Source organism: Salvelinus namaycush, chromosome 26 (genome assembly GCF_016432855.1).
Source record: "Salvelinus namaycush isolate Seneca chromosome 26, SaNama_1.0, whole genome shotgun sequence".
Taxonomy (NCBI): domain Eukaryota; kingdom Metazoa; phylum Chordata; class Actinopteri; order Salmoniformes; family Salmonidae; genus Salvelinus; species Salvelinus namaycush.
The window spans coordinates 35219929-35236243 of record NC_052332.1 but is presented as its reverse complement, the minus strand read 5'-3'; the positions used below and the strand labels follow the sequence as shown (position 1 = coordinate 35236243).

At 41.8% G+C, this 16315-nt stretch overlaps 1 protein-coding gene across 1 annotated transcript in view; it reads left to right on the top strand.

Annotated features, from left to right (window-relative positions):
* The window catches only part of LOC120021903 (bifunctional heparan sulfate N-deacetylase/N-sulfotransferase 1-like), a 52616-nt gene that overhangs the window by 28668 nt on the left and 7633 nt on the right, over positions 1–16315 (top strand). The window contains exons 8-11 of the mRNA XM_038965743.1: positions 1899–1995; positions 8772–8895; positions 15613–15787; positions 16094–16264. Coding sequence (XP_038821671.1) covers positions 1899–1995; positions 8772–8895; positions 15613–15787; positions 16094–16264 — 567 coding nt within the window. The remainder of the gene's footprint in view (positions 1–1898; positions 1996–8771; positions 8896–15612; positions 15788–16093; positions 16265–16315) is intronic.

The following is a 16315-nucleotide window of genomic DNA, read 5'->3' as shown; positions in this document are numbered from 1 at the left end:
TTGTCTTTACATATACTAAATAATATGTGACATTTGTTTTGATTTAGAATTTACCATTATGCACCTTCATCGAAATGGGCAATGGGAAAAAAATACATGTCATCTATGCACTTAGATAGCGAATGGAAGACGCTTTTCCCCATGGCTTATTTTTATGCCTGCCAGGTAGGCTATACTCAAGCAATGTGCTTGATATTAGGTAAGTTGAGAAATAAATATAGTAAGCCTTTAGAAAGCTGACGCAATCCACATCTTTTTATTAGCACCCATCACTGTTTTGGCCCGCAATTGCATAGCCTATAGAAATGTTGCGCAACATGGGCTCTTATGACGTGTTTGATTAGATTTTCAAATACATTTGCATTGATGTCAGAGTAATTAGAGGGACAATAGAGTGCTGAGTGCCAGGCAGTTAGCAAGTTTGGTAGGCTACTAATGACCAGCAGCAGCATCAGAGCATGGAAAAGCCTAATTACCGTGACTAAACGGTCATGTGGCATTTGACTACTCCCTTCATGACTCGTGATCGCCGGTGTGGCAGTAATACTGTCACCGCAACAGCCCTAGTTGTGACATGGTAGGGGTGGTTTACAGAAGATAGCCCTATTTGGTAAAAAGACCAAGTCCATATTATGGCAAGAACAGCTCAAATATGGAAAGAGAAACGACAGTCCATCATTACTTTAAGACATGGTCAGTCAATCCGGAACATTTCAAGGACTTTGAAAATTTCTTCAAGTGCAGTCGCAAAAAACATCAAGTGCTATAATGAAACTGGCTCTCATGAGGGCCACCACAAGAAAGGAAAACCCAGAGTTACCTCTGCTGCAGAGGATAAGTTCATTAGTTTCCAGCCTCAGAAATTGCAGCCCAAATAAATGCTTCACAGAGTTCAAGTAACAGACACATCTCAACATCAACTGTTCAGAGGAGACTGTGTGAATCAGGCCATCATGGTCAAATTGCTGCAAAGAAACCACTAAAGGACACCAATAAGAAGAGACTTTCTTGGACCAAGAAACACGAGCAATGGACTTTAGACCGGTGGAAATCTATCCTTTGGTCTGATGAGTCCAAATGTGAGATATTTTGTTCCAACCGCTGTGTCTTTGTGAGACAGAGTAGATGAACAGATGATCTCCACATGTGTGGTTCCTATTGTGAAGCATGGTGGAGGAGGTGTGGGGGTGCTTTGCTGGTGACACTGTCAGTGATGTATTTAGAATTCAAGGCACACTTAACCAGCATGGCTACCACAGCATTCTGCAGCAATACGACATCCCACCTGGTTTGCGCTTGGTGGGAATATCCTTTGTTTTTCAACAGGACAATGACCAAACACACCTCCAGGCTTTGAAAGGGCTATTTTGCCAAGAAGGATAGGGATGGAGTGCTGCGTCAGATGACCTGGCCTCCACAATCCCCCTACCTCAGCCCAATTGAGATGAGTTGGACCAGAGAGTGAAGGAAAAGCAGCCAACAAGTGCTTAGCATATGTGGGAACTCCTTCAAGACTGTTAGAAAAGCATTCCAGGTGAAGCTGGTTGAGAGAAGGCCAAGAGTGTGCAAAGCAGTTATCAATGCAAAGGGTGGCTACTTTGAAGAATCTCGCATCTAAATATATATTTTAATTTGTTTAACACTTTTTCATTACTACATGATTCCATACGTGTTATTTCATAGTTTTGAGGTCTTCACTATTATTCTACAGTGTAGAAAATAGTAAAAATAAACACTTACTCATTGATGGGTTTGTCTAGACTTTTGACTGGTACTGTATATTCTGAACTGGTTGGGCAAGTCATACCTATGGCAGCTCATCCTGAGGCATACATTCCCTCCATGTTTACTGAACGGAACTTCCAGGTGAACTAATTCTGCCCCCTCTGTCCCTACAGGACCCCTGTGAGGACAAAAGGCACAAAGACATCTGGTCCAAAGAGAAGACATGCGACCGATTCCCTAAGCTGCTCATAATTGGACCACAGAAGACAGGTGAGCATTAAACAAATATATTGTACAAAAAACATTTAATTAACAAGGTTACCTCAGTTCAGTGATGCAACCACACTCATAGCAATGACAAGTTTGAACCTAGAGAGAGAAACATGACCTGAGCTTGTGGGGGGGGGGGCACAAAAATAGTGCATTCAAACTGTATATTGTATGGGAAAATATGCAGTGCAAACGTTTTTGATGAGGCTAATTTGAAGGAGAAAGAAAATTATTGATCGGATGTATTTCTTGGTTTCTTTTCAAATTTATAAGAGATGAAAATGTAATGAATGGAAGGTTGTGTTTATATAAAAATTGAAATCTACCACTTTTAAGGTTGTCATTATATTTGGGGTCGTGAGAAAAAATTGGGTGTCCAGAAATTCTGACGTAAAAATGTTGTCCTGAAAATGTTGTCCTGAAAAAGTTTGAATACCACTGTGCTAGGGGGCTATAGATACTGTATGGTTACATCCCTATTCCTTTGATAGTGCAGGACTTTTCCAATATAGGGAATAGAGTCCCATTTTGGACACAGACTATGTCCCAGTTAAGGCGTCAGCATGCTTCGGTTTGGCTGGCTTCTAGCCTACTCCCTTATAAGACCTACACTTAAAAAATGAGAAAAAGTGGCAATAGTACTGTTTGTTTATCTTGAGAAGCCGTAGCCAGTATACAATTTCTCAAAATAGTTAGAATTAATCTAAGATAACTCAAGAAATCTGTCATAAATGTTTACGTTTTTGCCGAAGACTTGTCGCGTGCGCCAGCGTTGCAAAATAAATGTACACATACAATGTTATTCAATCATTGCACCCACAGTGCTTGCGCACGCCAACGAGTGTCTGTGTTTCCAAGCGCTAAAATAGAAGTTGCTTCTATTTGTGACGCCGAACGCGATGCCTCTCCCATCTCCTCATTGGCTTTTAGAAGCATATACCTACGTGCCGTCTCCTCATTGGTTATACCCACGTGGGTAATTGAAATATGAACTGCGGTCGGTCGGTCGGTTGTGGTAATACACCTAATTATGAAAGTTAGATGCCAATCGCCATATAAAGTCCAAAGAAGAAAAGGCCTAGAAGGAGGAGAGGTGACTAGAAACGATTCGATTGACTGTTTTGTGCGTGGATTAATTGTTGGAGTAGAGGACCTTGTGCCTTTCAGCGAAAATAACAACTCAACGTTTATATCCCAGGACAAATTAGCTAGCAACAGCAAGCTAGCTAAATAGGACAAATTAAATAGCAACTACTAGCTAGCTAAATTGCCATACATGTTTAATGCTTTTCGACCTGTCGCCAAATTAATATAATTGGTTCATGGTTTGTTTTGATATTTCAACCTGCGTGTCGTGATCGCATTTGATGTGGGTGCTTTGGGCATGGTGTTAGTTGCACCATTTTATATCTAAAGAAGGTGTTTGGTGCAGTGTTTCTCAAGTGAAAAATCTTGCATAAAAACGAGTCATCTCTTGTTGAATGACAACAAACACTTCATTGAAGAATCCCTACTGTTGACCAGTCACAGACGAATGGGCGTGGATTTCGGCTCCCGACTTGGCTTGCCTCGAGAACAAATGTTGTGTGCACGAACAGCTGACCTCACTAAACTTGCCGTAATGAAAATGAACGAATACGTCACAATGTTGTCATTAATATATGCACAAACTATTCCGGTTGTGACGAATGCGGACGCTTTTAGTCTACTCTACACACCACCAGGGTGTGGCTCACTGTACTAGATCCACTGCACCAGGAGGAGAAGTTCTGTCTGGCATGGGGCAGCCTTGAACCTCTGACAGCCTGGAGAGAAAGGATGGATAATTGGCAACTGAGCAGCCATTTACAGTGTCACATACTTAATTTCATTTATAGGTTCACCGTAGGCAGGCAGTCAGTCGCTGGCTTTTATTGTAACCTTGACTGCACCCCAGTAAATGGGAATTCCAGATTTACTGCGTAGCCTAATTAAAGTTCTTGAAGATGTCTTAAGGGAGTGACAACCCTCCTTCTGAGAGCGCTGTAAAATGGCCCCGTTAATCTTTTCAATAAAAATGGATTAGGGGTTTGGAGCTGAGAGTAAATTCACACACTTCACCATTTTAATTACCTAACTGCACCAACATTCACTATAGTCACGTCAGCCATCTTGTCTGTCAACTAGTGAACAACCTATATGGATTTTTTAGGACCGATACTGATTTTGGATGGTCAAGGAGGCCCATGGTAAATATTTTAGGCTGATATTCATCATCATAAAATGTGATTTCTTTTTTTTACAAATTTCCCAATTTTAAACAATACATTTGACTTTGGTTTTCACCAATCTAACTACATAACAACACAATGGTGGTAATGTTATTTGAATGATAAATCTCTTAATAAACTGGGTCAATTAAGATGGCATAGGCCTACTCACTATACAGGTGAATGCATATTCAATAGGAGTGTGTGCATATATTGAGCTGAGCTTGTTTTGGCTGATCAGTAGAGTCTATGGTGCTACAGATGACAAATCTAATATCCTCCAATTTGGAAATTAAAAAAAAAAAGTATGTGGACACCAACTCGTCAAACATCTCATTCCAAAATCATGGGCATTAATATGGAGTTGCCCCCCCCCCCCCCCCCCCCAACTGCTATAACAGCCTCTGCTCTTCTGGGAAGGCTTTACACTAGATGTTGGAACCTTGCTGCGGGGATTTGCTTCCATTCAGCCACGAGCATTGGTGAGGTCAGGCATTGATGTTGGGCGATTAGGTCTGGCTCGCAGCCAGTGTTCCAATTCATCCCAAAGGTGTTAGATGGGGTTGAGGTCAGGGCTCTGTGCAGGCCAGTCAAGCTCTTCCACACCGATATCGACAAACCATTTCTGTATGGACCTCGCATTGGACACGGGGGCATTGTCATGCTGAAACAGGAAAGGGCCTTCCCTAAACTTTTGCCACAAAGTTGGAAGCACAGAATCGTCTAGAAGGTCACTGTATGCTGTAGCGTTAAGATTTCCCTTCACTAGAACTAAGGGGCCTAGCCCATTATTGTTGGCACTATGCATTGTGGCAGGTAGCTTTCTCCTGGCATCCACCAAACCCAGATTTGTCTGTTGGACTGCCAGATGGTGAATCGTGATTCATCACTCCAGAGAACACGTTTCCACTGCTCCAGTCCCAATGGTGGCGAGCTTTACACCACTCCAGCCGACGCTTGGCATTGCGCATGGTGATCTTAGGCTTGTGTGCGGCTGCTCGGCTATGGAAACCCAGTTCATGAAGTTCCCAACATTGCTTCCAGTCAGTTTGGAACACGGTAGTGAATGTTGCAAACGAGAACACATTTTTACGCACAACGAACTCCCGTTCTGTGAGCTTGTGTGGCCTACCACTTTGCGGCTGAGCCGTTGTTGCTCCTAGACGTTTCCACTTCACAGTAACAGCACTTACAGTTGACCGAGGCAGCTCTAGCAGGGCAGACATTTGACAAACTGACTTGTTGGAAAGGTGGCATCCTATGACGGTGCCCCTTTGAAAGTCACTGAGCTCTTCAGTACATGCTATTCTGCTGCCACTGTTTGTCTATGGAGATTGCATGGCTGTGTGCTCGATTTTATACACCTTGTCAGCAACGGGTGTGGCAGAAATAGTCAAAACCACTATTGAATGGGTGTCCACATACTTTTGGCCATGTAGTGTATATTAGCCTACTGAGCAACAACATTTGCATAGAAGCATTACTCCACCATGTCACGCCTGTTTGGAAGGATATCATATAGGCACTGCTGTTTGATAATGTAAAATAACCTCTATTCAATGCAAATAGGTCCAACGCAACATCATGATTTGTATTCGAGAATGAAACTGGTATTTAAGTAATCGAGAACAAAAAAAGAATGTCAGCTGTCAGGAGACATCTGTAAACATGTTAACGATGGAGGATTGGTTGATTTTCAGTTTTTAAGTATACTTTTTTACAATTGTCCAACCCATCGTGTATCTCACTGCACCCTCGTATGCCATGTCTGGAAATATGCAGACAAATGGATTAAATGTATATTTACATTGTAATACTTATGACAGCCAACTTTCTAGCTGCCTGTACCTTTTGGTACATTCCCAGAAGGCATGGATTATTGAGTCATTGTTAGTTTTACACTTAAGACATGACTCTGCCGTTATGCTGTAGAATTTGTGAATTTTGTCTTGTGTAATAAATTCTATACATTAGTTTATACTGGATTAAGTGTACATTTTCATTAATTGCAATTGTGTTAGTAATGTTCCACCATTCCCTCCATCTTGTGCCAATATCACTTATTTTTATGTCTCGGTTCCAGTAGTTTTTCTTTTTTTCAAGAGATTATCAGTTGGATAGGCACTCGGCAAGGTCTTGTATATCTTACCTATCATATCAACATCCTTTTCTGGCTCAAATAGGATTCCCTCAAGATTTCTCTGATGTCCAAGATTTCAAATTTAAATTTCTTGATATGAAACTTAAGTTGCATGTATTTGAACACATCTACATTGTTCAGTCCAAAATTGGTTTATAATTCTGTCATGGAAATAAATGTATTTCCTATTACCAAATCATTTCCGGTTTCTATGCCTTCCATGTGGAAGGCATATTTTATCGGTGAATTCTGAAAAGATATCCAAGGATTGTTCCATAGTGTTGTGTTTTTAGTGATGATATCGATTCTTGTAGAAAACGTTTAATTATCTTCCATATTGTTATTGTGTTCTTAACTATGAAGGTGTTAATGTTCTTAGCTTCTTTCTTAGACACGTGAAAAGATTCTGGGGATGAGCATTTGCATCTAAAATATGTGCCCATTGTTCCTCTTCGGTGCATTTAACGATACATGGATTGTAGAAAACATTATGAACACCTGCTCTTTCCATGACACAGGCTGACCAGGTGAAACTATGATCACTTGTTAAATATACTTCAATCAGTGTAGATGAATGGGAGGATACAGGTTAAAGAAGGATTTTAAAGCCTTGAGACAATTGAGACATGGATTGTGTTTCGGTGCCTTTCAACGGGGTATTGTAATAAGTGCCAGGCACACCGGTTGGGTCAAGAACTGCAACTTTGCTGGGTTTTTCACGCTCAACAGTTTTCTGTGCGTATCAAGAATGGTCCACCACCCAAAGGACATCCAGCCAACTTGACACAACTGTGGGAATCATTGGAGTCAACATGGGCCAGCATCCCTTTGGAACGCTTTCAACACCTTGTAGAGTCCATGCCCCGACCAATTGAGGCTGTTCTGAGAGCAAAAAGGTGATTCAATATTAGGAAGGTGTTCTTAATATTTTGTACAGTCAGTGTATGTCGCAAGTAAAGGTCCTGGATGGCGAGTTGATACAATTCCAAGACTGGAAGGTTAAAACCACCTGGCTGAGGAAGATGTAAAACTTTTATTCTATCAGTTTTATTTGCCTATATAAAGTCTTATGACCGAGTATACTTTTTTTTTTAAAGAATGTCTTTGGTGGGGTAATTCGGATTACTGAGAATAAATAACTGTTGGCGCCATGCCATTCTGAAAATATTTATTCTACCTGTAAGATTTATGGGAAGATTGTTGTATTAGATCTGCTTTCATATTGTTGATAATGGGATTATGTTATCTTTATTAAATGTATTTGTTGCCACTTAAAGGATTGCTGTAGATCATGAGTTGTTATTTTGTTTTTCTATGTTCATTTTATATCCTGAGATTTTAGGGCCTTCTGAAAATATTTTTAGCAAGACCGGCATTGCGTTTCCAATATTGGTCAGGTATATCAGGAGATCATTTGGAAATACATTTAGATTATATTTGTTTACCAATATTTAGGCATTTTAAAACACTTCCTCCTTTGCCTATTATGACAATTATCTAATCTGACTATCAGCTGTCAATTTACGGATATGGTTGTGGCTGGTCAGATCAGCACACCACTAAATAGCTAACGTTACACCGCAAGTCAGATGGCTTGTAGCTGAAAATGGTGCATGTTCAAAATGATGACCAGCTAATGTTAGCTAGCTACGTTGGCTATTAGCTCCTATCTGATATCAAACACCATGTTTATCTAGCCAGCTAGCTAGCATAGTAGCTAATATAGCTAGCTAGCTAACACCACAGATGAAAGGGTTCGTTATCATTATATTTGCTAACGGGTCACATAGCTATCTGCTTAGCTAGCTAGCTTATTGCATGCACGTCGACACAAGCCGTATTATTAGTGAATTACACTGAACTAGTATTTGCAACAGGAGATCAATTTTGGTCACTGTCAATTCATCTGTTTCTCAATACTGCACCTTTCTGTTGGAGAATGAGCTTTCTGCTTGCTGGGCAGTGCTCGTGGCTCAGGCGGTGAGTGGCGGCTGGCATAGCAGCAGTTTTGTTATGTGGACAGAGTATCAGCAAAGTCGTTAGAGAAGGGCGGATAGGCGATGGATTAGAAAAGCCAATATCGGCCCGATATATCAGCACGGCTGATAAACGGTCGTTTACTGTCAACATTAGATCCACCACTCCTCTTTAACTGTCACTTCATCTCTAACTTGTTGAGTGTTCTGGTCTTTATTGCTATTTAAGCTTTGGCACATTTGAGATGGGTAGTAAATAGCTGTTCTAATTACCCAGAAATATGCATGTTTAGCATTTACATCAAGTTCTGTATTTAAATTAAATCTTTAAATTTACATCACCTAATAGTAGCTATCTACGTTTGATATTAGTATGAGCAATACTAATGAAAACTTGTGTTCTCTGCTAAGGCACCACAGCCCTGTACCTGTTCTTAGGGATGCATCCTGATCTGACCAGTAACTACCCCAGCAAGGAGACCTTTGAGGAGATCCAATTCTTCAGTGGCCACAGCTACCACAGAGGCATTGACTGGTATGTTATTCCCCTTGTCTTACCCTAATATATGCATTGCCACCAGTCAGTTGGGCATTAATTCCTCTTCTCCAACACATTTACAACATTCCAGCATGATTGAATGGAGACACGTTGCTCCTGTAAACCACTGTGCTTTTCGTAGTATATTAAACCAACTGAGTTGCCCAGTTTTGAAACATATTCCAGTTACTATTTTTGGCTTTAGAGGAACGTTTCATCCTTCAAAGGGAGAGGCTTTGGTTCATCCCCCTCTGAGCACAATCATTGATTAACAGAAAGCAGACAATTGGATTTATGAATCAAACATTAGTGTGTGGTGGGCTCAGTTGTGGAAAATCTTTCATGTCTGCAAAGTCTGTCTCTCTTACTCCCGTTCAGCTTGTGACTGGTTTATGCGGGTGCAGTCATATGTTTTATCCATTAAATTGCATAGTTATTTATGAAACATTATAGGTTTGTGGTGTATAGGTAGGACTAGGGCTGTTACGGTGACCGTATTACCGCCACACCTGCGGTCACGAGTCATGACGGCAGTCAAATTCCATGAAGACCGTTTAGTCACGGTAATTAGGCTTTTCCAAGCTCTGATGCTGCTGATGGTCATTAGTAGCCTACCAAACTTGCTAACTCTATTGTCCCTCTAATCACTCTGAAATCAATGCAAATGTAATTCAATCTAATCAAACACTTCATGAGAGCCCATAAGCTCATGTTGTGCAACATTTCTTTAGGCTATGGAATTGTGTGAGAAAACAGTGATGGGATCCTCCTATTTTTAAGAGAGGCCATCAGCTTTCTGGCCTACTATACAGTGCATTCGGAAAGTATTCAGACCCCTTGACTTTTTCCAAATTTTTGGTACGTCACAGGCTTATTCTAAAATTGATATATTTTTTAATCCCTCATCAATCTACACACAATACCCCATAATAACAAAGCGCTAACAGGTTTTTAGACATTTTTAGCTAATTTATTACAAATAAAAAAGATACCTTATTTCCATAAGTATTCAGACGCTTTGCTATGAGTTTCGAAATTGAGCTCAGGTGCATCTTGTTTCCATTGATCATCCTTGAGCTGTTTCTACAACTTGATTGGAGTCCACCTGCGGTAAATTCAATTGATTGGACATGATTTGGAAAGGTACCCACCTGTCTATATAAGGTCCCACAGTTGACAGGTTGAAGGAATTGTCCATAGAACTCCGAGATAGGATTGTGTCGAGGCACAGATCTGGGGAAGGTTTCTAAAACATTTCTTGATCTTTGAATGTCCCCAAGAACACCGTGGCCTCCGTCATTTTTAAATGGAGGAAGTGTGTTGCCTCCGGAGTGGCGCAGCAGTCTAAGGCACTGCATCGCAGAGCTTCAGGGGTCACTAAAGCCCCGGGTTCGTTCCCAGGTTGTGTCACAGCCGACCGTGACCGGGAGACCCATGAGGCGGCACTCAAAAAGGGATTTCCTTTTTCCATCGCACTGTAGCGACTCGTGGCTGGCTGGGCGCCTGTAAGCTAACTTAAGTCGCCAGCTGGACAGTGTTTCCTCCGACACATTGGAGCGGCTGGCTTCCGAGTTAAGCGAGCAGTGTCAAGAAGCAGTGCGGCTTGTCAGGGTCGTGTTTCAGAGGACGTGTGGCTCTCGACCTGCAGCAATGGGACAAGACTGTAATTACCAATTGGATATCACAAAATTGTGGAGGGGGGGGGGGAAATTGGAACCACCAAGACTCTTCCTTGAGCTGGCCGCCCGGCCAAACTGAGAAATCAGGGGAGAATGGCTTTGGTCAGGGAGGTTACCAAGAACCCGATGGCTACTCTGACAGAGCTCCAGATTTCCTCTGTGGAGATGAGAGAACCTTCCAGAAGGACAACCATCTCTGCAGCATTCCACCAATTAGACCTTTATGGTAGAGTGGCCAGACAGAAGCCGCCACTCAGTAAAAGCCACATGACAGCCCGCTTGGAGGACTCTGACCATGAGAAACAAGATTCTCTGGTGAAGCAAGATGGTGGCAGCATCATGCTGTGAGGATGTTTTTCAGCTTCAGGGACTGGAAGACTAGTCAGGATCGAGGGAACGATGAATGGCACAAAGTACAGAGATCCTTGATGACAACCTGCTCCGGAGTGCTCAGAACCTCAGACTGGGGAGAAGGTTTACCTTCCAACAGGACAACGACCCTGAGTACACAGCCAAGTCCACACAGGAGTGGCTTCGGGACAAGTCTCAATGTCCTTGAGTGGCCCAGCCAGGCCCGGACTTGAAACTGATTTCAACATTTGGAGAGAACTGGAAATAGCTGTGCAGCGACGCTCCCCATCCAACCTGACAGGGGATCTGCAGAGAAGAATGGGAGAAACTCCCCAAATACAGGTGTGCCAAGCTTGTAGTGTCATACCCAAGAAGACCCGAGGCTGTAATCGCTGTCAAAGGTGCTTCAACAAAGTACTGAGTGAAGGGACTGAAATACTTATGTAAATGTGGTATTTCAGTTTTTTATTTTTAATACAATTTCAAAAATGTATAACCTGTTTTGCTTTGTCATTATGGGGTATTGTGTGTAGATACAATTCTATCAATTTTAGAACAAGGATGCAACGTAACAAAATGTTGAAAAATTTAAAGGGGTCTGAATACTTTCTGACTGTACTCTATTTCTCAACTTTCCTACATTTACAACAGGAGTATAGCCTACCTGGCTGGCATGAAAATGAACCACGGGAAAAGCGTCCTCCATGCGCTATTTGAGTGGATAGATGACATGTATTTTTTCCGCTGTCCCTGTTTCGAGAGCATGATAATAGTCCATTCTAAATCGAAACAAATTTCACACAGAACAGCCACATTTGTATTTATTTATATATATATATATAAACAGTACCAGTCAAAAGTTTGGACACACCTATTAATTCAAGGGGTTTTCTTTATATTTACTATTTTCTACACTGTAGAATAATAGTGAAGACATCGAAACTATTAAATAACACATATGGAATCATGTAGTATTTCTTCAAAGTAGCCACCCTTTGCCTTGATGAAGGCTTTACACAGTCTGGGCATTCTCTCAACCAGCTTCACCTGGAATGCTTTTACGACAGTCTTGAAGGAGTTCCCACAATGCTGACCACTTGTTGGCTGCTTTTCCTTCTCGGCGGTCCAACTCATTCCAAACCACCTCAATCTTGAGGTCGGGTGATTGTGGAGGCCAGGTCATCTGATGCAGCACTCCATCACTCTCCTTCTTGGTCAAACAGCCCTTACACAACCTGGATGTGTGTTGGGTCATTGTCCTATTGAAAAACAAATGATAGTCCCACTAAGCTCAAACCAGATGGGATGGCGTATCGCTGCAGAATACTGTGGTAGCCATGCTGGTTAAGTGCGCCTTGAATTCTAAATAAATCACTGACAGTGTCACCCGCAAAGCACCCCCACACAATCACACTTCCTCCATGCTTAATGGTGGGAACCACACATGCAGAGATCATCCGTTCACCTACTCTGCGTTTCACGAAAGACAAGGCGGTTAGAACTAAAAATCTCATATTTTAACTCATCAGACCGAAGGACAGATTTCCACCGGTCAATGTCCATTGCTTGTGTTTTTTGGCCCAAGCAAGTTTCTTCTTATTGGTGTCCTTAAGTAGTGGTTTCTTTGCAGCAATTCGACCATGAAGGCCTGATTCACGCAGTCTCTGAACAGTTGATGTTGAGATGTGTCTGTTACTTGAACTCTGTGAAGCATTTATTTGGGCTCCAATTTCTGAGGCTGATAACTAATGAATGTATCCTCTGTGGCATATGTAACTCTGCGTCTTTCTTACCTGTGGTGGTCCTCATGAAAGCAAGTTTCATCATAGTGCTTGATGGTTTTTGTGAATGCATTTGAATAAACTGGAAACTATCGACTGACCTTCATCTTAAAGTACTGTCATTTTTCTTTGCTTATTTGAGCTGTTTGTGCCATAATATGGACTTTTTATTTGACCAAATAGGTATTTCTTCTACCTTGTCACAACACAACTGATTGGCTCAAACGCATTAAGAAGGAAAGAAATGCCATAAAATGTACTTTTAACAAGGCACACTTGTTAATTGAAATTCATTCCAGGTGACTACTTCATGAAGCTGGTTGAGAGAATGCCAAGAGTATGCAAAGCTGTCATCAAGGCAAAGGGTGGCTACTTTGAAGAATCTCAAATCTAAAATAGATTTAATTTAACACTTTTTGGTAACTACATGATTCCATATGTTTCATAGTTTTGATGTCTTCATTATTATTCTACAATGTGGAAAATAGTAAAAAATTAAGAAAAACCCTTGAATGAGTAGGCTTGTCCAAACTTTTGACCGGTCCCGTATATTATTTAATATATTTAAAGACAATATTATATCAAGAATAGTGTGATGGGTGACTATTATCCTATCACTTGTGAATTATATATTATAACTTGTGAATGATGCCAAGCTTAAGGCAAGAAACGGCACATGCTTTCCCCCCCCCCCCCCCCCCCCCCCCCCCCCCAAACGTTTTCGGATCATAGTCGCACACCTCATGTAGTCTTGCCCATAGGCCTATATGTTTTGATAAGGTTTGTATCACAACTTAAGCGGCCAAATAACGTCTTAAAATGAAGCATATTAATCCGCATTACAAGGGGTTTAGAGCCACCTTTGTAATAAAAGCATTACATGCATAATCGCATTTGTGGTCACTTTTGAGAATGTTTTCCTGCTAATGTAACATTTGTGCTTATAGCCTACTGCTGTGTACGCATTGCGGGGCTTCTAATGTGAAGAAATAGCCTAATAGTTGATCAACATTTTAAGCTAAGTGTTCTCATCTGTTGCATCATGCTCATTGCTTAAAATAGGTTATTTTTTTGCTAGTGGTTGTGTTTATTTGGGATCTATCGCATCCCGCAACTGGAATATTTATTTGTCGTACAGAATAGAATAGGGTAACTTTTTTGTACTATGGGGGATAGTAGATTGACACAGGCTAGTGCTTTTGCTGTTCGTTAGGCGTACTCATCTTGTTGGCTGACGAAAGTAAATGTGGAGAGTTCTTCCAATATCTTCAATATGCTCCTCGGAATTGGATAAGGACCCGTGCAGTTGCATCCCCGATGTTTCGGTCTTCACTTGTAGCCTGTGAGAAAGACCCGATCACGTGACGGAGAGCCATGTGAGTGAGAGGTGCTTCGGCACGCAGCCGGGAAAAGGGAGTTATAATTATTATATTCAGCCCAAGGGTGAATCCCATGGATTCTTTTCAGTGGGCATTACGGCCACAGAAGTGGATACAGCCGGGAAATTCAAGGCATTATCAAGTGCTTGTCAAATTGTGAACGAGAGGCTGATTAAGTGTGTACAGCCTGCGCAAAAATGAACAAAGCAAAGCTCATGCCTTTCATACAACTTTTTTCAAATCATCATTAGTCATATCATGCAGCCTTAGAATGTATTAAAAATCAAAACATATAGCCTAACATTTATTTCACAACCAAAGTTACATAACTCTAAATTAAACATATAGGAGTACCTGTTTCTTTGATAACCGCTCAACACAGAATAGCCGCATATTCAAATAGTTTGAAGAAAATAGCCTTTCTATTTTATTGTGCTATGTTCAATCGTATTCTTCATACTATGAAATTCCACAGAATTCTAAGCAAATATGTTCTTCTGAAATAGACTACATTTTCTTCATATGTTTCTCTAGACCTGTGTAAAATAAATATATTTAATGTGATGGTGTAGGCTATATTACATGTATTTATTTGACTTTTTAAAATGTAAATGTTCCAAACGTCTGCATCAATGGCTTGTAGGCTATGCGTGGATCAAGCAGATGCTAAATGTTTGTTAATTAACGGTCAATTACCGTGAGACTGGCAGTTATTTGTTTGACAATCACCCGCTGACAAATTGTCATGAGCGCCACAGCCCTAGGTAGGACATTGGTATTTGTTATGTATTCAAAGACTTAGATAGACAGCTCTAATGCCCAAAGCCTTTTTTATCATGGACAGCGCCAATGGGCACTTTCACCATTTTGAAGTAGTCAACTGTGTGGGACTTCCTAGGAGTTAAGGAAGAATCACATAATTCAGTCCAAGTCATCAGAAGAGATCAGCCGATGAATTATACTCCTGAGCAAACATTCCATAACTGCAGGTGGCAGTTAATCACCGACCTTTGCTTTATACCTGTTTAGACAACAACTCCAGGTGGCAGTTAATCACCAACCTTGGCTTTATATCTGTTCAGACAACACACTCCAGGTGACAGTAAATGCACCCTTTCATAGACGTAGTAGATGCGCTTGGCCCGTAATACCATACCTGCCAAACCCTCCCCTAACCCGGACGACACTAGGCCAATTGTGCACCGTCTCATGGGTTTCCCTGTCGTAGCCGGCTGCGACACAGCCCAGGATCGAACCCTGATCTGTAGTGAAGCTTCTAGCACTGCGATGCGCCGCTCAGGAGGCCCCTAAAAATCATTCTTTAACCTGTCTCCTTCCCTTCATCTACACTGATTTGAAGTGGATTTAACAAGTGACATCAATAAGGGATCGTAGCTTTCACCTGGTCAGTCAGTATTTTGGAAATAGCAGGTGTTCCCAATGTTTTGTCCGCTCAGTGTATGTATCGAGTCCAGTGGCCTTGTTTAAACCCCTGTCTGTCTGTCTGTGTGTTATGATTGACAGGTACATGGAGTACTTTCCCCTACCCTCCAACACCAGCTCAGACTTTTACTATGAGAAGAGCGCCAACTACTTTGACTCAGAGGTGGCTGCACGCCGGGCGGCTGCCCTCCTGCCCAAGGCTAAAATAATCACCATCCTCATCAACCCTGCAGACAGGGCCTACTCATGGTACCAGGTGAGCCTCCCTCCCTTTGAGTTAAACCTCTACCAACTGTTCCATTTCCAACACCAGACTATATTATAGGGATAGCAATTGGGTGAAATGCTGTGGGTGTCTTGAGGGTAGCATCACTCCTTTTCCAGGTCAGCTGTACTGCTGATTTCACTTGAACTTGGAAATAAAGTAGCTAATATCCTGGTGAAGAAATAGGTGATGTACCGGTTTGTAGGAGTGAGAAATCAGTTGGAATGACCTCTGCAAGGGCACTGGATTAAACTGGCAAGGTGGACTGACTGTCATATCTGTCTGCTCTGCCCTTAGCACCAACGTGCCCATGACGACTCAGTCGCCCTGAAGTATACTTTCCATGATGTCATCACTGCTGGCCACGACGCCCCCATCAAGCTGCGGGTGCTCCAGAACCGCTGTCTGGTGCCGGGCTTGTACGCCACCCACCTGGACCGCTGGCTTAGCCACTACCACATCAGCCAGGTAGGTTTGGTAATCTGGGACCCAGGTGTGCATGTTCATGCTTATGTGTTT